Source organism: Chrysemys picta, chromosome 12, assembly GCF_011386835.1.
Source record: "Chrysemys picta bellii isolate R12L10 chromosome 12, ASM1138683v2, whole genome shotgun sequence".
Classification (NCBI taxonomy): Eukaryota; Metazoa; Chordata; order Testudines; family Emydidae; genus Chrysemys; species Chrysemys picta.
This window is the reverse complement of record NC_088802.1, coordinates 13,265,532-13,285,867: the sequence shown is the minus strand read 5'-3', so window position 1 is coordinate 13,285,867 and position 20,336 is coordinate 13,265,532. Positions and strand designations below refer to the sequence as shown.

Below are 20,336 nucleotides of genomic sequence, written 5' to 3'. Positions count from 1 at the left end.
AAAAGGGCTCCCGGCCTCCCGTCAGCCCCTGTGCTGGTGTGGAGGGTCACTGGGGCATCCCCCTGTGAGGATGAGCCTGGAGGAGTAGGAACTGTGTTTCAGGAGTGATAGTCAGACTGCGCAGAATTTTTTTATAATATATAATTGTGACAGATAATGTTTATTTTAAGCAATTTTTATATTTTATTGATTAAACTTTCAGAGTTGCACAACAATCTGGGTTTTAAGCATTTCATTCCAATTTAAAGTGTCAGGGTTGTGGGAAATTATGGGGGGATCAGACAATATTTTGGTCAGACCAGAACTATTTAATGACACTAGACACTGAGATTCAAAAAGTTGAAGCTTTATAATGTTTAAAATTGTCTGTGAGCAGGTAAGTCTCCTCCCTTCCCCAGCAGCTCCCCCAGGGCAGTAACCCAGTGCCTCCCCCACCCCCATAGGGACCGAGGCTGAAAGTCCATCTGATGGCAGCTCAGGGGCCTGTGGAATGTGCTGGGATCTCAGCCTGGGCCCTAGTGGAGCAGGTGACCGTGTAACACAACCACACCCAGCAAGCCCTGCACCCATTTCCTCCCTTTTTGTTAGTCCCAGCAGAGAGACCAGGGACTGCAGGGAGATCAAGCTCCTGTCCCCCAGGTGTGGGCTGGGGCCCAATGGCCGAGGGCAGCTGGTGTGAGGGGAGCTCGCATTAGGGGATGCAGGGCACATGGTGTGGGATACACAGAGACCTCTCAGGCCACTTGCCCATTGCGGTTGCAGGAGGGGGTGTGGGGACAGACTGAGGAGGCCTGGGGCAGTCTGGGAAGGCGCCATCGGGGACAAGGAGAGGGAATTCAGCTGTGGTGGAGGAGCCGTGCTGTGCAGAGATGCTGCTGCGGATGCAGCTAGTTACCCGAGTCCAGCGTTGCAGCAGTTTAACAAGGTGGTTAATAGAGAGGTTGCGGCTCAGCCAAGTATAAGAGGTGCAGCTTCACCCTGGCCACACCCCTCTATCCCTTTCCGTCCCTTCCTCCTCCAGCCTGTCCATGCCCCAACCCCACTCCCTCCCGCCCCGCCCAGGAGCACTCCCTGTGCCTGCGGCTGCTGGGGAGGAGACACAAACAGCCGTGCTAGCCGGCACAGGAGCCAGAGCACAATGATGGGCTGGGTCCAAATGTCAAGAATCTCTTTTGATTTAGGGTTCAAATTTGGGTCCTGACCTAAGTGCTGAGGGGCTGGTTCTCCAAGGGGCTGGGCACCCACAGCACCCACTGACTCCGGCTGCAGGTGTGAATGCAGGTGGAAAATGTGCCTGAACTCCTGTATTTCAAGGAGATAAACCGAGACACCCACAATTAGGCCACTGTTGTAAATTTAGGCCTTACCGACTTGCCCATTAACAACAGGACGTGGGCTAAGTCTCATTGTAAGTCACTCTTTATATTTGGTCACTGCTCGGACCCATGATTGTAAGCAGCAGAGGTGCTGACCCCATAGGTGCTCCGGAGCTCAAACCCCTGTGGAAAAAATATAGGGGGAGCTCAGCACCCACCAGCCACAGCTGATCTGCGGGCTGCCAATGAGCTGTTTGGTGGCTAGGGGAGGTGCCTGGGGGAGGGCAGAGAGTAGCGAGCTGCAGATTGGCTATGATTTCGGAGAGGGGTTGGAGCAGGGGCAGGAAGAGGCAGACAGAGGGCAAGGCCTTAGGGGAGGGGGTGGAGTGGGGTCAGGAAGAGGTGGAGTGAGAGCAGGGCCTCAGGGGAGTGGCATAGTGGGGGCGGGACCTGAGGGCAGAGCAGGGGTGGGACCTGAGGGCAGAGCAGGGGTGGAGCCCTCCAGGGAAAAATAAAAGTCAGTGACTATGGTAAGCAGAGACCTAGCAGTGAAAGGCCCATATTATATCCCAGTGTCTACAGGCTGCCAATCCCCCAGGGATGTAACGAGTTCATAATCTTTCCCCCGGGATGGGTAAATCCACCGTTTTGTTCACAGGGCGAGAACCTCAAGGTTAACTTGAACAAAGTGAAAGTAGCAGAAATGTGGCTCCTGTCCACACTGTGCTTAGGGGAGATGTGGCTTTCACCTGGTGTCTAACCCCTGCCCAGTCTCAAGAAGTATGAGAGGGAGTGAGAAGGAGCCACATGTCTGGTCTAGGTGCCTCTGATGTCCTAGAAGGGAAAACGAGAGAAAAGAATGCTCAGACTAATACGTCACACAATGGGATGGGGCTGTCGGAGTCTGGGATACAGGGCGACTGCTCTGTGCATGGTAAGTTTAGATCCTCTCCTATCCAACACCGCCCCACTCCCTGCCCATTGATTGCCCCCCAGATCTCCCACCTCCTATGCACTCCCCTGCACCCTGACTTCCCCCCGGGACCCCTGCCCCTATCCAACCCCCCTGCTCCCTACCCACTGACCACCCTCTGGTACCCCCACCCCTTCCAGCCTTCCCCTACTCCCTGAATGCTCCCCGGAACCCCGAACCCCATCCAACCCCCCCTGCTCCTTGACCACACCCTGGAAGGGACCCCTGCCACCATCCAACTATCCAGATTTCATTTCTGGTTTTCATGTTGCAATTTTAGTTTTTCCAATTCCTGTTCCAAATTTTCATTTTCATATTCACAGGCATTATGCTTTTCTGTGAGCTTATTTATAGCCTGAGACATAGCACAGATGACTTGTGCTGCTGTTTGGACTTTCTTGGGAGAATTGCCCTGTTGATACCCCAACAACAAGTTGTCCAAACATTTCTTATGGAGTGTAGAGACTGCAGCAGTCACACATGGATCAGACCCCAAGCTTTTAAACACCTGTCTTAACAAGCACCCATTAACCATAGCCGGAGGCTTCAGGGCATCCCCCTTGTCCTCCAGAGTAAAACCGGCGTGCTTGCACTTGCAGAACATCATAGACTTGAAGATAGCACTAATTCAACTCCATGTGATTGTGTATTTCCCTCTCTCCCAATAATCTGTAACCAATCTGATCCCAATCTGATCCCAATCTGATCCTATCCTCGTTTCCTGTCCACTGAGTCTAATATCTTAAGACAATATTTTAGCTTATCCAACCAGTTTAGATACAGTTAACTTATTCACTGGCACAGTAACCATCCTCTGCTACCAAATGTTGAGATGGCTCTTTAACAGCTCACAGTTGGGCAGAATGTTTCTCGGTACCAATCAACAAGTCAGATTCAGTAGACTCCATGCACAACAGTTTATTTAAGAAAGAATTCCAGAAGCAGTATAAGGTTGTCTAATTCATGTCTCCCTAGTGAGCCTCAATTCCCCAAGCATAAACCCTCAATATTTATACTGGCCCCACACAGTATTCTGATTGGCTCGCAAAGCACGTATAGCTATTGATCTAGATGAGGATTTCTCTCTTTCATTGTCTTCTATTCACAGTCACCTGGTCTATCAAGGATTCCCCCGAGGCAGTGGTTTTCAAAGGACTCATATGCCCTGTGGACATTTTATTACTAATTTTCTCCTAATTAATACTTTGGAAGGGACTGCTGAAGGGGCACCCACCAGACATCACCCCACATTTACACTCTCATCAATCATTCACTCAAGCTGTCAGCGCGATGCCTTCCAAAGGGGTCATTTTGCCCCAGGTCAGCTTGTGCCACGATCACTGATCTTGTGATTATACATTTTCTTTACCTAGTGAGCTGGCATATTGACTGACAAAGGTCAGGAACAGAACAGACATGCAGAATAAAAAATTTCCACAGTAACCATGTGATGCTCAGAAGGCCCTGCTCTCAGAATCCTCTAGCAAATTCAGACATGTCAAGCTGTACCACATTCATGTTCACCACATTAATTAATAACAAGTGCAGTAATTCATAATAATTCAGCACCGCCCCAACACCCCGGACAGTGAATCTCCTTGTTTCCCCCCACCCCCGTCTCAGCGCGAGGGAGCCGTGCTTCTGTTTCAATGGTTGTCAGTTCCCTGTCACCCCCAGCCTTTTACCTCCCCACATGAACTCATCAGGGCTCTGCCAGTCCTTACTTTGCCTTACAGATTAACACTAGGTGCAACCTCATCTCCAGCCCCTCTGACATGTCCTTCTGTAGTGTCCAGCCCCTCTCCACTGGACACTCAGAAATTCCCAGGTAAGCCGTCGGGACAACACCAGCTTGTTTGATTCAACTGAGGATCAGCACCAATAGAACATCACAGCACTGAGATGTATATTTTAGTGAAAACAAACAAGAGTTTATTAGTTCAGATTGAAGAGATAGTGAGCGAAGCAATAAGACCAACAGTTTACATACCAAACACCAGGTGTAACAGGATTCAGATAGGCTGAGATTAACTTTTACAGGTAAAATCCATGGTTAAAGCATTCTCCCAGGGTCACCAGCCATCATTGATGAAATCCCCCTTTTCATGAATGCAAAGTGTGCTCTCCTTTTGATTTCCTGAAGGATTGCAGGGTGCTGTTCTTGTCCCCCAGTTGTAGTCCAGTAAACCGCTGAAGTGCCCCGCCCCCTACCATTGTGTGTTCTCTAGTGTGCTCTCTCTGTTAGTCCTATATGCCAGTTGCTCTCAGCCTTTCCCCACCACTGCGCCCCTCTCAGGAGTCTGATCTGTCTTGCCTCCTTGGCTCACTTAAAAATGACTCACTTCCAAAATCCGACAAAAAAGTACAAAAGTGTCACAGCCACTAGTACTGAAAAATTGCTGCCTTTCTCTTTCTTACCATATAATTTTAACAAAGAAATCAATTGGAACTAGGGATTTCAAATGATTAAAACAATTAATCCTGATTGTTCACCTTAGCCTCTAAGGATAGAACCAGAAACAATGGGTTTAAACTGCAGCAAGGGAGGTCTAGGTTGGACATTAGGAAAAAGTTCCTAACTGTCAGGGTGGTTAAACACTGGAACAAATTGCCTAGGGAGGTTGTGGAATCTCCGTCTCTGGAGATATTTAAGAGTAGGTTAGATAAATGTCTATCAGGGATGGTCTAGACAGTATTTGGTCCTGCCATGCGGGCAGGGGACTGGACTCGATGACCTCTCGAGGTCCCTTCCAGTCCTATAATCTATGAATCTATGAATCTATGATTAATCACATGATTATTTGAACGGCTAAACAATAATAGAATACCATTTCTCTAAATATTTTTGGATGTTGTCTCCATTTTGAAATATATTATTTCAATCACAACACAGAATACAAAGTGTACAGTGCTCACTTTATTTTTTATTACAAGTATTTGCACTGTAACCCCCCCAAAAGAAATCATATTTTTCAATTCCCGTATTACAAGTACGGTAGCCCAATCCCTTTATCATGAAAGTTGAAATTCCAATTGTAGAATGATGTAAAAAATACCTGAATTCAAAAATAAAACAATGTAAAATTTCAGAGCCTGTAAGTCCATTCAGTGCTATTTCTTCTTCTGCCAATCGCTCAGACAAACAAGTTTGTTTCCATTTGCAGGCGATAATGCTGCAAGTGAGAAGAGGCAATCTTATGACACTGTTGCAGCCAGAGTCAAAAGATATTTACATGCCAGATGCGCTAAGGATTCCTCTGTCCCTTCATGTTTCAACCACCATTGCTTAGCCTCCCTTGCCCTGGCCTGCTATACCTGCTGCCCATGCTCAGACCAGAGCTGATCATTCTTCAGCTTTTTAGCCTCTTCTAGGGCCTTTGGGGAAAAAATGTCATGTGCCAGTAGGGTTGCCAACTCTCCTGGATCAGACACCATTTGTGACAATGGCGTCTAGTCCGGGAGAGTTGGAAATCTTAACTATCAGGGAAATCCTCTCTGGCTGGCATTTCCCACGTGCCTGCCTCCTACCATAGGAGAGTCAATTGGCATTTATTTATTTTTTGAGCTTCTCCCACAGACATAGCTGCTATCGCCCATTGGGGTGGATTAATTAACTCTCTCACGGGTGCAGTACAGAAAACTGCTCCCTGTAGGTATGTGCTACTTATGGTGGACTGAGCATGCTCAGTAATATCTGCTGAAGCCACTGCCCTTACTAAGCATGGGATTGTGCTGACTGCTTTTTACAGGGGTTAAAAAGGGCCAAAGAGGACAAATCGGAGAAGGGGGGACAGCCAGGGTCTGAGCAGGGGGCAAAAATTGACTGGTCGGGAGGGGGGGCAGGCAGCTGACAAACACCTGTCAGGAATGGTCTAGATAATACTTAGTTCTGCCATGAGTGCAGGGAACAAGAAAAGAGTGCAGGGGACAAATTTTGTTATCTGTAGTCATTTGCTACACCAGAGAGCAGATTTTTTTTACAATAGCCATTTCTTATAAACCAGTTACAGATCAGCAACTGGTACAGGTAGCACATTCCTACAGGGAAGTTTCCTATCTCCCATTGTGTGCAGAGGAGGGGGGAAGCCTACCCATGCTGCACTGGGGGCTGGGACAGCCACACCTGGGATGGGGGGGAAGAAGTGGAGAGCTGAAAGAGGGCTGAAGAGGGGAAGGGTGTGTGTAGATAAGGTTGTATTGAGGGGGGATGAGGGATGGATCAGGGGTAGATGCAGTGGGCAAGGCGGGGTGCTGCAGAACAGATGGGGCAATGCAGGGGAATCAGGGAAGACTTATGGGGTGGATGGGAACAGGGCTACAAGAGAGGGAAACTCTAAGTGAGGGGGTCACTGCAAAGGAAAGAGGGGAAGTGGGGAGGGTAGTCTGTGAGAGCAAAAGCAGATTGGCTGGTGAAGGGAGGGAAAGATGGTAGGGGTCGGGGAGAAGAAGAGGGAAAGATACAATGGCAACTCCCCCACCCCATGGGGCAGAAGAGGGGGAGGGGCTGCCCCACCCAGCAGCCAGAGGGGAATTCTTTTACTGGAAATAGGGAAGCTTTGGGGGTTTGCGGAGGATTCTGCCCAAGGGCTCTGAAGCTACAAGGCAGGTGTCCAGATTAGGGATGAAAATAGCATGTAAAAAGTAACTGTTTCAACTATTAAAATTCTACTGGTTACATGTTAAGGAGTTCACAACATGGAGATCTGCCCAGCATCCCAGCTGCCACCATGACTGGTTTAGCCCAGCAAAGCACAGGGGGAGAGACTGGAATTGCTCTGTGCCCAGTGGAACAGTTTTTAGAGTAGGGGTGCGGTGCCCCCCCTTATCCCTGTCTGCGCCCCCCCACCCACTTGAGGTAGGGCTGGGAGCAGGTCTATGGCTCCAGGAGGGAGGAGTCCAGATGCAGAGAGGGGTAAGGGGTGCGAGGCTGGACGTGCAAGTTGATTAAGTCATCCCCGTTGTACTGGCATTTCCCCCACCCCCCGGGGATGTCCCAGTCCATTGCCTGCACCCCGTGGAACCCTGGGAGAGGGCAGGGACAGAACTAGGTCAGCAGCCAGAAGTGCTCAAAGATCACGAGTTTACCACTCCCTGTCCCCCCCAATCAGTTACAGAGATTACCAAGTTCGGAGGCTTTTTATTTGTCCTCTGGATTTGCACCTTTCTGGGGACACTGGGAAGAAAGGTCCTGTCACCTAGAGCCTGCGGGCATGTGGCCACTGCCAGAGCACGTGTCTGACCTGCAGCATCCCTGCAGCACAGCCAGGGCCTGGGCAGGAGGCCTGGGACATGGGAGGGAACAGACTGTGAACTGCCCTGGCATTCCAGAGAAGCTGTTTGTGCTTCCCGCCCCTGACCACAGAGTGGGGTGAAGTGTTTTCCTTTCGCCTTTCCCATTGTTTCCTGATTTCTTTTATTAGCTGCTGTGTTGTAAATTGCATTTGTTCTGAACTATAGACAATGGCCAGGGAAGAGGTCAGGGAAACCTCCGAGCGGAGAAAGTACCCGGAGTGGGGACGCTTTAGCCCGTGTTCTGAGTGGTCACAACCAGGTTGGGGGACGAGCCCCTCAGGAAGCCTGGGCACAGCCTTGTCGGGATTATAAGGACTTTGCCACACAGGAGAGTACAAGGGGAGTCCTCAAGATGAGGCAGGCTCTGGGTGAAGGAAGCGAGGACTCAGATCCTTCTGCTATTTGATTCCACCGAGTGGGGGGGAGTGTTTAAGTCAGGAAAGTTCCCCCCAATAGCAGGACCATTTACCTGCTTACCTCTGCGCATGTTTACTGGTTTCCCCTAAAGTTCATTAAGTATTTTAGGAAAACGTGTCAGCGGCCAACAGTGAGAGTTGCTGGCCGCACTCTGAGGCCACCAAAAATGTGTTCGTGAGAACCCCTGGACTAGGTGCTCACGATGGGCCCTTCTGACCTTAAAGTCTGTGAGTCTAGCAGAAGCTGGACACAGAGAGGAGAAGCGCAAGGAGGTCAGTTGATCGCTAGGACCCAGGAGCCGCTGGGAGGCGGCTCTGGGGGGAGCGATCGCTGGGGTCAGTCCCGGCAGCACGAAGTGATTCGCAGCCGCTGCGGTGACTCTGGCTCCAGGCTCCTGGCGAGATCCCCGAGCCCCGGCGGCTGGTGCTGGGAGCCCGGAGCCCTGGCTGCAGCCGGGAGAGGGGAATCTCCAGCAGGGCCCTTCCCGCTGCTCCCCAGGAGCCTCTCCCAGGGCAGAGCCCCCAGCCCGGCCAGGCCCCTTCCCGGCCCCTGCCCCAGGGGTCCCCGCTCGGAGGGAAGGTGAGAGAGACCCGCCCCCCCCCCGTCACCCCCGGGCTGCAGGGGGAGGTTTGGCCCCAGGCTGCTCCCAGCGGAGCTGGCTGCGATTCCCGCCCTGGGTCCGGGAAAGCTGCCGCCAGCTCCATGTGTGTGCGGGGCGGGGGCAGGATCACGCTACCACCCATCACCCTCCCCCCCTTCTGCTGCTTTGTTTCCCTGCCCCTGGCCGCGCTGGTGCGGACGGAGGCTGCAGCTTAGGGAGATCTGAGGGGGTCAGGTCTCATGGCCTCCCCCTCTCTCTTTGTTCTCCAGCACCTTGGGCTGGCTCCTTGCAGAGGACTGGCTCCGGCCATGGCTTGCCAGGATACAGAATTTTGACCATTCTCTATGCCCAGGCAGCTATTCTGCAGTCACAACTGCCCTCCAGAGGTCTCTGCAATGATCACACACCTGTATCCCACCAGCTTGATACTTGAGTAACACATGGGGAAACTGAGGTACACACTCCGTATTCAGAGACAACATTCAGAACATTCCCACTTCATCACACCCCTCTGAGACCAGCCCAGGGGCACGTTCTCCAGTGGCTGGAACCACTCTGACAATACCAGCCCCTGAGCCTGAGCCTCCAGGTGATGGAGAGACCTGGGGAAAGGGCTGGAGTGGGGCAGGGAAATGACTCTGCACAAAGGGCCCCTTTCAGGGACCAGCTGGGGAGTGTGGCCCTACATGGGGAGGGGCTCCCTGTGTCTGTGAGTCCCAGAGCTGCTGCCCTCAGTGACACAGCCGGGTTCAACCCCCGTTACCAGTGTCAGTGGCTGAGCTGCCTAAGGAGAGCAAAGGCCCATGACAATGGGGCAGTCACCCGTTCTCCCAGGGTGGGGGAAGAAGATAAAAGGGGAGAGCGGAGAGACTTGAAAGGCAGCAGGAGCAAGAAGTGGGGAGGGAGGTTCCCAGCTCCCAGCCCTGCCCGGACCCATTCCCTGCACCCCCGGGGCAGTCAGCTCTCCTGGGAACAAGGGGAGGAGCTGAGAGAGGAAAAGCCAGTTGCTCACTCTGCTGAGCACCGCAGGACTGAGGGAGATGGGGGAGAGCTAGAGGGGTTACAATACACTGTGGGGCAGTGCCGTAAAGTGACTCCTTTGATTCTGCTCTTTTTCCAGTGTTTTTCTCAGAGATGCTTTTCTGGGAAGTTTTAGAAGGGACTTGGTGGGTTTAGTTCTAATGTGGGGGTTGGGTCCTGGCCAGGATGGGAATGAACTAACTGGGTTTCTTCCCAGCATGGCAGAGTCCTAGAATCAGAGCGTCTGTCTGCAGGGAGAGAGCCTGGGGGGAATTGGGGGGACATGGACTCCAGCCCCTTATGAAACCTGCCCAATCTTCCTGCTCCTCTGACAGGCTGAGGAATCACGTCCACGTTTCACTCCAGATCGTCCCGTCTTCCAGGAGACAGGGCAGGGAAATGGCTGTGATGGAGCCATCTCAGGTAGGGGATTTTCAGGGAGCTTGTGGTGGTGGTGGTGGTGGTGTTATTGTAGAGGGGTTAATCACCGGGGGTGGGACGGGGTGTGATAAACCTGCTGGAACATGATCAACCGGGGTCTGATTTTCTGAACAGGCCCATTAGCAGGTGGGGGGAGGGGTGAACATTCCCCCATTTCTGAACCAGGAAAACCCCCTCTGGGCAGGGCTGGGAAAACTGACCAGACTCCCAGTGCTGGGGCCTGATCCACTGGCCGGAGGGTGCTGTGAAATATGAAGGGAAGCTGTTGGGATTCCTGTCCCATCCCCGGCTCAAAGCTCTGCTTCCCCTATCAGCCTGTGGCTGGCAGGTGTGTGGGAAATGAGAAGACCCTGCCCTGCTCTGTGTGCTGGGAGGGACAAGGAGCTCTCACCTTCTCCCCACCCCCTGACGCCTCCTGGCTGCTCTGAGCAGGGTGCTGGGAGGATTCTGCTTCTCTGTCCCTCCTCCCCTGTGACTAGGGGGATTGTGGCTGGGGCAGCAAGTTCTGAGTGGGGGATTCTTGTTGTTTCAGATGCCAGTGACCTTCGAGGATGTGGCTGTGTATTTCACCCAGGGGCAGGGGGCTCTGCTGGACCCTGCTCAGAGAGCCCTCTACAGGGACATCATGCAGGAGAACTACGAGACGGTGACCTCGCTGGGTAAGGGATTCCTGGCCCCTTGGTTATTTGAAGCTGGAGGGATCTGCATGTCTGACACTGGTCAAGTTCTTCTCTCATCACTCTCCAGTGAGACCAGGGAGTCAAACCCTAAGGCACATAGTAAATCATCCCCACCCAACCCCGCTAGCTTGCTAGGTGGAGAAGCCTTGTATTGTCCTCTCTGTGTTGTTTCTTGGTCGCAAACAGAATCCCTCTTCTCCCTTCTCCTTGGGAACAGCTCCAGCCTGGTGGAGGGATCTGGGTTCCGCAGGTTTAGAAATAGGCAGGGGTTTAACACTAGAGCTGGGTGTGCATCACAATTCCCCTCAGCTCCCCAGATGTCTTCCTCCCCCGAGGGGGCTCAGTGACCCCGTTCCCGTCCCCTTAGATTCCACATTCGCCAGCACAGGGACAGGTTCCACTCACGGAATGTCCTTTCTGAGACATTCAGAGCTCTCAGTCCTCTGCACACCCTGATGTGGTTTGATTTCACTCCCTGCACAAACAACAAGGAGTCTGGTGGCACCTTAAAGACTAACAGATTTATTTGGGCATAAGCTTTCATGGGTAAAAACCTCGCTTCTTCAGATGCATAGAGTGAAAGTTACAGATGCAGGCATTGTATACTGAAACAGTTTGTCTCTGTCTGAGGGGTTGGAGCAAATTCGGTTGTATCTTAGGACTTTAAAAGTCACTATCATTGAACAAAAAACCTTCAGAAACAGACTTCAAAGAGAAACAGCAGAACTAAAATTCATTTGCAAATTTAACACCATTAATCTGGGCTTGAATAGGGACTGGGAGTGGCTGGCTCATTACAGAAGCAGCTTTTCCTCTCCTGGAATTGACACCTCCTCATCTATTACTGGGAGTGGACTACATCCACCCTGATTGAATTGACCCTGTCAACACAGGTTCTCCACTTGCGAAGTAACTCCCTTCTCTCCATGTCTCAGTATATAATGCCTGCATCTGTAACTTTCACTCTATGCATCTGAAGAAGTGAGGTTTTTACCCACGAAAGCTTATGCCCAAATAAATCTGTTAGTCTTTAAGGTGCCACCAGATTCCTTGTTGTTTTTGTAGATACAGACTAACACGGCTATCCCCTGATACTTGACTCCCTGCACAGGATTCCCCATTCCCAAACCTGACCTGATAACTCAGCTGGAACAAGGGAAAGAGCCGTGGGTACCCGATCTCCAGGCCTATGAGGGAAGAGAGATCCCAAGAGGCGCCCACACAGGTGAGGACTGACACACAAACCATCTGGTGAATGAAGGAAAAAGTTGAGAATCCCAAAAATGAGGGATCAGTAAGTGCCCTCAGTTCCTTCCTCATCGCATCCAGGGCAGGGTTGTAGGCAGCAGATATCACTGATATCGCTTCGAATGTGTCCTGTTACCTGCAGGAGTTTCCTTCCCAACTTTCCTTCTCTGTAAAAGTTTGGGTGGGAAGTGGAGGCAGAATCCAATTGCTCTGTCTGTGCAGCTTTAGTATGGTGGGTTTTCCCTTGGTGCTATTCCTCTTGATTTCTCCTCAGCACAATGACTCCTGTCTGAATTGTCTCTCTCCCAGCAGATGATGAGAGAGTGAGTGAGAATAAGGATGGGAATCGACAGCAGGAAGTTTCTGGGCATGGGGAACCACAGGGGACCTTTGTGGGAAGAGCTGAAGAGAAATTTTCCCAGTGCTTGGAACAGGGAGAAGCCTGGGAAAATTGGCAGAGGTCAAAGAGTCTGCTGGGAAAACCCTTAAGGGAGCAAATGGATGAATTTGTTATATATGGGGAAGGACACAGGAATCCCACAGCCAGGGAGACAACCCCCAAGGGAGACAAATGCTATGAATACCTCAGTTCTGTTACGCTTCAGGCAATAAATACTGGAGAGAAAACACTTCAATGGTTGGACTGTGGGGAAACCTTCAACAAGTGCTCAGATCTTGCTAACCATGGGAGAAGCCACCTGGGCGACAGATCCTCTCGGTACCTGGAGGGCAGGAATTGTTTGATTTGGAAGTCAGCGCTGATTACACATCAGAAAATCCACACAGGGGATAGACCACATAAGTGCTTAGACTGTGGGAAAAGTTTCACCTGGAGATCAGCCCTTGTTAGACATCAGGCAATCCACACCGGAGAGAGACCCCATAAGTGCTTGGACTGTGGAAAAAGTTTCCTATGGAGGTCAGTCCTCGTTAATCATCAGGCAGTCCACACAGGAGAGAGAACCCACAAGTGCTTAGACTGTGGAAAAAGTTTCACATGGAGATCAGTCCTTGTTAGACATCTGGCAATCCACACCAGAGAGAAACCCCATAAGTGCTTAGACTGTGCGAAAAGTTTCATACGGAGGTCAGCCCTTGTTAAACATCAGGCAATCCACACTGGAGAGAGACCCTATAAGTGCTTGGACTGTGCGAAAAGTTTCATACGGAGGTCAGCCCTTGTTAAACATCAGGCAATCCACACTGGAGAGATACCTTATAAGTGCTTGGACTGTGGGAAAAGTTTCATACGGAGGTCAGCCCTTGTTAAACATCTGGCAATCCACACCGGAGAGAGATCCCACAAGTGCTTAGACTGTGGAAAAAGTTTCCTGCAGAGATCACGCCTTCTTATACATCAGAGAATACACACTGGAGAGAGACCCCATAAGTGCTTGGATTGTGGGAAAAGTTTCCTACAGAGGTGGGACCTTATTAGACATCAGGCACTCCACACCGGAGAGAGACCCCATAAGTGCTTGGACTGTGGGAAAAGTTTCATACAGAGATCACATCTTCTTATGCATCAGAAAATCCACACCGGAGAGACACATAAGTGCTTAGACTGTGGGAAAAGTTTCCTATGGAGGTCAGCCCTCGTTAATCATCAGAGAATCCACACCGGAGAGAGACCTCATAAGTGCTTGGACTGTGGGAAAAGTTTCATACAGAGGTCAAGTCTTCTAATACATCAGAGAATCCACACAGGAGAGAGACCCCATAAGTGCTTGGATTGTGGGAAAAGTTTCATACAGAGGTGGGACCTTATTAGACATCAGGCACTCCACACCGGAGAGAGACCCCATAAGTGCTTGGACTGTGGGAAAAGTTTCATACAGAGATCACATCTTCTTATGCATCAGAAAATCCACACCGGAGAGGGACATAAGTGCTTAGACTGTGGGAAAAGTTTCCCATGGAGGTCAGCCCTCGTTAATCATCAGAGAATCCACACAGGAGAGAGACCCCATAAGTGCTTGCATTGTGGGAAAAGTTTCATACTGAGGTCCGACCTTGTTAGACATCAGGCAATCCACACGGGAGAGAGACCCCACAATTGCTTAGACTGTGGGAAAAGTTTCAGATGGAGGTCAGCGTTTGTTAAACATCAAGCAGTCCATAAAAGAGGGAGACCATAAGACTCTGGGAAAGGTTTCAGAAACAGATCGGGCAATCCACACAGGAGAGTGACCCCATAAGTGTTTGGACCATCTGAAAAGTTTCACAGAAAGATCAAATCTTATAACACTCAGAGGATCCACACAGGCGAAAGATCCCATCAGAGCTCAGACTGGAAAAAGTCTCCTACATAGGTCAGACTTTGTTAAAAATCAGCTAATCCACACAGACCTTGCTAAAAATCAGGCAGTCCACACAGGAGGGAGCCCCCAGAAGTGCTTGGACTGTGGCAAAAGTTATACACAGAGATCACACCTCATTAAACATTGGAGAATTCACACACGATCTAAACTTCTGTGTCACCTGGTTCGAAAGAGTTAAGAACCTTGCATGCTCATTGACCAGCTCCAACCTTTTGAAACATGTTAGAAATGTGTGTAAATGTATTTGGGGCCATTCCAAGAAACAGAGCCTAGAACTTTGAAATGTAAACTGGTGTTGTTAAAAAATTGGAAGAAGATAGTAGTGCTCTTGATTAATTGCAGTTAAGTCACATGATTAACTCAAAAAAATTCATTGTGATTAGAAAAATTAATCTCGATGAATCACATTGTTAAACAATGGAATACCAATTGGAATTTGTTAAATGGTTTTTGGATGTTTTTCTACGTTTTCAGATATATTGATTTCCATCACAACAAAGAAGAAAAAGTGTACAGTGCTCATTTGATATTATTTTTTATTACAAATATTTGTACTGTAAACATGCAAAATAGAAGTAGTATTTTTCAGTTCACCTCATACAGGTACTGTAATGCAATCTCTTTATCAGGAAAGTGTAACTTAGAAACATTGATTATTTTAATGATATTAGTGCACTCAAAAATAAAGCAATTAAAAACCCTATAGCCTAGAAGTCAACTCAGTGCTACTTCTTTCTCTGCCACTCGCTATGACAAACAAGTTTGTTTACATTTACGAGAAAGAATGCTGCTTTTTTTCTAATTTATGATGTCATCCGAAAGTGTGAGAAGGTGTTTGCATGGCACGTTTGTAGCTGGCAATACAAGGTATTTATGTGCAAGATATGCTAAACATGCATATGTCTTTTCGTGCTTTGGCCACCATTCCAGTGGACATGCTTCCATGCTGACGATGCTGATTTTTAAAAAAAATGCATTAATTCAATTTGTGACTGAACTCCTTGAAGGAGAATTGTATGTCCCCTGTTCTGTTTTACAAACCTTCTGCTGGTGGCATCTGACTCAGTTGATGAAAATGAGCATGTGTCAGTCTGGTCTGCTTTGGATGTTATCGATTAGAACCCGTCATTAGCATGGATACATGTCCTCTGGAATGGTGGTTGAAGCAGGAAGGGACCTATGACTTTTTAGAGCATCGGGCACATAAATATCTTGTGACGCTGGTTGCAGTAGTGCAACGAGAATGCCTGTTCTCACTTTCAGGTGACATTGTGAACAAGAAGCGGGCAGCATTATCTCCTGCAAATAGTTATCAAAGTTGTTTTTCAGAGTGATTGGCTGAAGAAGAAGTAGGACTGAGTGGAGTTGTAGGCTCTAAAGTTTTACATTGTTTTCTTTTTGAATGCAGGTGTTTTTTTGTACAAAATTCTACATTAGTAAGTTCAACTTTCATAATAAAGAGATTGGACTAAAGTAATTACAGTTGATGAATTGAAAAATACAATTTCTTTTGTTTTTTTACAGTGCAAGTATTTATAATAAAAATATCAAGTGCTCACTGTACACTTTGTATTGTGTAAAAAGAACAAGGAGTCCTTGTGGCATCTTAGAGACTGACAAATTTATTTGGGCATAAGCTTTCGTGGGCTATAACCCACTTCATCAGATGCATGGAGTGTATTCTGTGTTGCAATTGAAATCAGTATGTTTGGAAATATCTAAAACATCCAAAATATTTAAATACATGGTATTCTATTATTGTTTAACAGCGTGATTAATCACGATTCATTTTTTTAATCGCTTGACAGCCCTAGAATATATATCTTTTTAAAGTTTGTGGTAAACTGTCGATGAACAGCTTTATGGATAATTACCTTATGTTAATCCATGTAGTTTTATTACCTGTGATGCTTGGGAAATAGGAGTGTATTTCCAAAACCTATTGTTCCCCCAAGGACTGCCTGCTGTCGAGAGGCTGCAAAAATGTCTATATAAACTCTTGGGACCTGATCCTTTCATCTCAGATCTTCTTAAGCTTTATTCCTGGGGAGTTTGAGTCGTAAGACTGAGATCTCCAGTCCTCTCTGGGCCGCCCTGATATTGAACATTGGACTAGAGCATGATGAAATTGTTAGGATATAGATATTCAAGCCTGTATGTAAAGGCCTATACTTTAAGAATGTAGGTATATGTTTATTATTTAGCTGGTTATAGAGGTATAAAAGAATCTGTGTAAGGCCTTCTCTCACTGTGACAGTCTGAGGCCTGTTCTTAGGCTAAGGCCTTTGGCCAAGCAGCAGAGGCAGCCATAATCTGGGAAGCGAACGGTCACATCCTCACATTCCAAACTAGTTGAAATAAGGCAATCTGGGGCTGTTAGATCGGATCAACTTCCTATCACCTCCAGAGAAAGGGAAGAGCCTAGAAGATGTAAAAGGAATTTTAATTTGATAGTTTTCTGTCTGGTAAGAACTCACTTAGCAATAGACACCTTTATAGATGTAGTTGTGAAATCCTCACTTCTGTATTGTTTTGTCATTCTAGTTACCACTTTGCTGTGTTTATTTGCATGGTCTCTGTCTGGTTCAGTGATTGTTTCTGTCTGCTGTATAATTAATTTGGCTGGGTGTAAACTAATTAAGGTGGTGGGATATAATGGCTAACTAATCATGTTACAATCAGGATTGATTAAGTAAAATTTAGGAGACTGGTTAAGGTATAGCTAAGAATATTATATATAAATTAGGGACATACAGGAAGTAAGTTCGGATTCGAAAATAAGGAAAAGGAACTTGGGTTTAAGCTTGCTGGAAGGTCACCCTAATAAACGTTGACTTGTTTGCACCTCCGGACTTTGCGTATTGCTGCTCTCTGTTTATGCAAGAAGGACTGGGTAAGCGAAAGGGTGAAGGAATAAGCCCGCTAACATCTTGATGCCGTGACTCAGATGCATCGCACTGGATAGGTGAGTGGCAGCCCGTAAGTCCCCCTCCTCAACAGTCCACGCAGCTGCTTGGAGGGAGTATGACGAACTCTCGTGATGGTAGTTGTGGGTTCTGGCCAGCTGGGATAATGGATTTTTTGAACAAATGGATAAGCAAGAATCAGAGCCCATAGCAGGTGCAGGGGTCTACCTGGGATGAGTTTGAGAAGGAGATGGGGGTGGTTTTGGGAGACCCCAAGGGAAAGGAGTGTAGGAAAAAGGGAATGGTATTACAAGGTTTGTGTGCTGGGATGGCATACTGGGTAAAAAGGAAAGCCGATCTCTTCCAACACATTAAGGCTTTGGAGGGGATTGTGGAACAGCAGTGGATTTTAACAGAAAAATCTGTGTTAGCGGCAGAGGTACCGGATTTGAAAGCACGGGATGCTGCACGGATAAAGGAGTCTTGTCAGGCAATCTGGAGAGAGAGAGAGAGGAACTGCTGGGAAGTGTAGGAGACTTAGAGGAGGAATTGTATCAATGTAAACATTGGGGCAATGGATTTGGAGACCCCAAATCATCCACCCCACTAATGGAGCTGATGGAAACACCTCCACCACCCTACCCTGAAAAAACACTGTACCCACCACTGCCAGTGGACGTTGTAAGCCGGCGATCCACTCTTACAGCCGCCGTGAGAGACGCTACGAGGGAGGAACTGCAGGAGGCAGGAATAGTGGCCCCAGTTGCAGGGTGAGGGGACCATGCCCCACAAGAAGTAGAACCGGCAGAAATCCGCCCCTTTTCCCTGAAGGACCGGGAGACATTACTGGGCCGTTTGGGAAAGGTACCCCGGGAGGATTGGGATCAGTTTGTGTTGTGGCTAGTGGAAGTAGGCAGGGAAATGGAGGATCTAACTCGTGAGGATCAGGTGATCATATGGCATAGTCTTTTGGGACGGGGCACCTTAGGAATCGATGTGGTAGGACTGGCACACCCATTTCTAATCCCCGGACAGGTGGCAAAACAGTTGTTTGGGGTGTACTGTCGTACTGCGGGGATGAATAAGATGAAGCGAATCCCTGGGGAAACAGGGCGGGATACACTTTTTGCCTACAGTCATGGGCACGGTGCTGGGTGTACCCCAGGACGGTCTATGGGGGATACCCGAGACAGGAGCACCAGGTCCTGGTGGAGGTGTAGAGCATGGTAGGGGTGTGGAATTGCTGGAGAAATAGTTGGAGCTGAACGATCCACAGTTTGGGGCACTCTAAGTTTGCAGCATCCTGAACTTGCTCCCAATCAGCTACCCCAGTTTCTGGAACAGGGAGATGTGTGGAGGCAGATGCATCAGCGGGGAGAGCCAGTCCATGTTGTTATTGCAGGGGATCAGTACAAGGTTGAAAGGGGTGGATCAGCGCATAGGGGAGGAGGGAGAGGGAGAGGCCGTAGCTTTCGGGGGGGGGGGTAGTCAGGGATGAGCAGGAAATTACAGAGCAAAGTTCCAGAGACTGCAGGCTCAACTGACTATGCAGGATCTTACCAGATCAGGGGGAAAGTGGCCCAGGAGGCCAGGGGACTGGGACTGGGACTGTCTGAAATGCCAGACACACAATTTTGCTTGGAGACAGGAATGTGTTTGGCGCCGGGACCCCCAGACCCCCTGTGAACCAGTGGGAGGGACAGAGGTCGGTGCTGCGATTTTGGGGTGCCCTGGGAGGCATCCTGTCCATGTTCTCAGTTTAGGATGGGACGCGTCTGCTCGCCCCACGCAAAGATCTGAACACAGGCGCTCAGCCGAGTCCCTTCCACCCGGAGAGCCAATTGCAGAGTTGGACGCTGAGGAGTTGCTGATATTCAGAGCAGAGTTTGAGCCCCTGTTTCCGTAGCATCCCTGCCAGCTGTCAGCCTGCTCCAGCAGCAGGGCTCTCAGGCTTGCAGTGAGAGATGGACACACCTGGGGAGAGCAGGGGAGATGTGCAAGGGGCAGACAAAGAGTGAGGAGCAGCTGGGGAGGAGAACGGCACTTCTTGCCAAAATGGGAAGAGTGGGCAGGGGGAAGAGGCAGGGGGGAAGGATGGGAGTGAGACGGGGAGAAGATGGAGTGGTGGGCAAGGGGCATGGGATGGGGACGAGAAGGGAATAGGGGGAGAGGGGGCAGGGAGGGAAGCTGGAGCCCAGCATGTGGCATCCCCTTGGCAGAAGCTGGGCTCCCCTGTGAAGCAGGCCCATCGAACCCTCACCCTGACAAGCCCCACCTCCCATGCATCTGTACCACCCCGATGATCCCCCCAGTCACCCTCCCCACTGAGCCCCAACCAACTGCACCTGGACCCCCATCCAAATGAACCCCACCTCTTCTACATGTAGACCCCCCTGCTGAGCCCCAAACACCTTCACCTGGATCCCCTGCAGAGTCCCATTGCCCCTGCACCTGGAACCACTCAATGAGCTTCTGTGCATCCAGATCTCCCACTGAGCTGCCCGCACCCAGATTGCCCCACAGAGAACTCTCTTACCCCACCTGGATCTCCCCACACTAAGTCCCTCGGCACTCGGATCCTGCTGCCGGTCTGAGCCTGCTCACCCACACCTGGTGCCCCTGGCACAGGGGGGCAGGGCCCCGGGATGTTTCTGGGGCAGGCCTGGCCCTTGCGCTGTGTCAGGGTCAGATGCAGCGTCACGGCCGAGTCCCTGTCCCAGAGTGTGGTGGGGTGGGGGGATGCTGCAGGGTAATCTCCCACCTCCATGCAACCAGTGGCCTTTGCTCCCCACTGCTGTGTTGGAGCCTCCACATTGATTTACTGACAAATAAAATGTGCAGAATTTTAAAATAGTGTGTGCAGAATTTTTAATTGTTTGGTGCAGAATCCCCTCAGGAATATGGGTGCAGTGCTGCTGTGATGGTGGGACTGAGGAAGGAGGTGGGCAGTGGGGAGGTCTATGGGCGGGGGGCACTGGGCGAGTGGTGTGGTGTGCAGGGTGCTGTGCAGCTGTGGTGGGAGGCCAGCGGGGGAGGTCTCAGGGCGAGGGGGCACTGGCACAAGGATGGGGCTCTGGGCAGGTAGGGTAAGATACGGGGAATCTGCAAAGGTAAGGGGAAC

General features: G+C 49.7%; 1 protein-coding gene across 21 annotated transcripts in view; it reads left to right on the top strand.

Annotated features, from left to right (window-relative positions):
- Positions 1-20,336, top strand: part of LOC112061375 (zinc finger protein 585A-like) — a 145,962-nt gene that overhangs the window by 32,921 nt on the left and 92,705 nt on the right. For 3 of the 21 annotated variants that reach the window (XR_010592070.1, XM_065564827.1, XM_065564829.1), the window contains exons 2-4: positions 9,955-10,042; positions 10,593-10,719; positions 11,852-11,965. Coding sequence is in view for 18 of the 21 variants with exons in the window: in XM_065564827.1 (XP_065420899.1) it covers positions 9,955-10,042; positions 10,593-10,719; positions 11,852-11,965 (329 nt within the window). In the remaining 3 variants the exon portion in view is untranslated. Of the gene's footprint in view, positions 1-8,185; positions 8,578-8,606; positions 9,189-9,836; positions 10,043-10,592; positions 10,720-11,851; positions 11,966-12,262; positions 17,162-20,336 lie in introns of those variants that run through there. The other 18 variants (XM_065564819.1, XM_065564817.1, XM_065564813.1 and 15 more) reach the window with 17 other exon arrangements.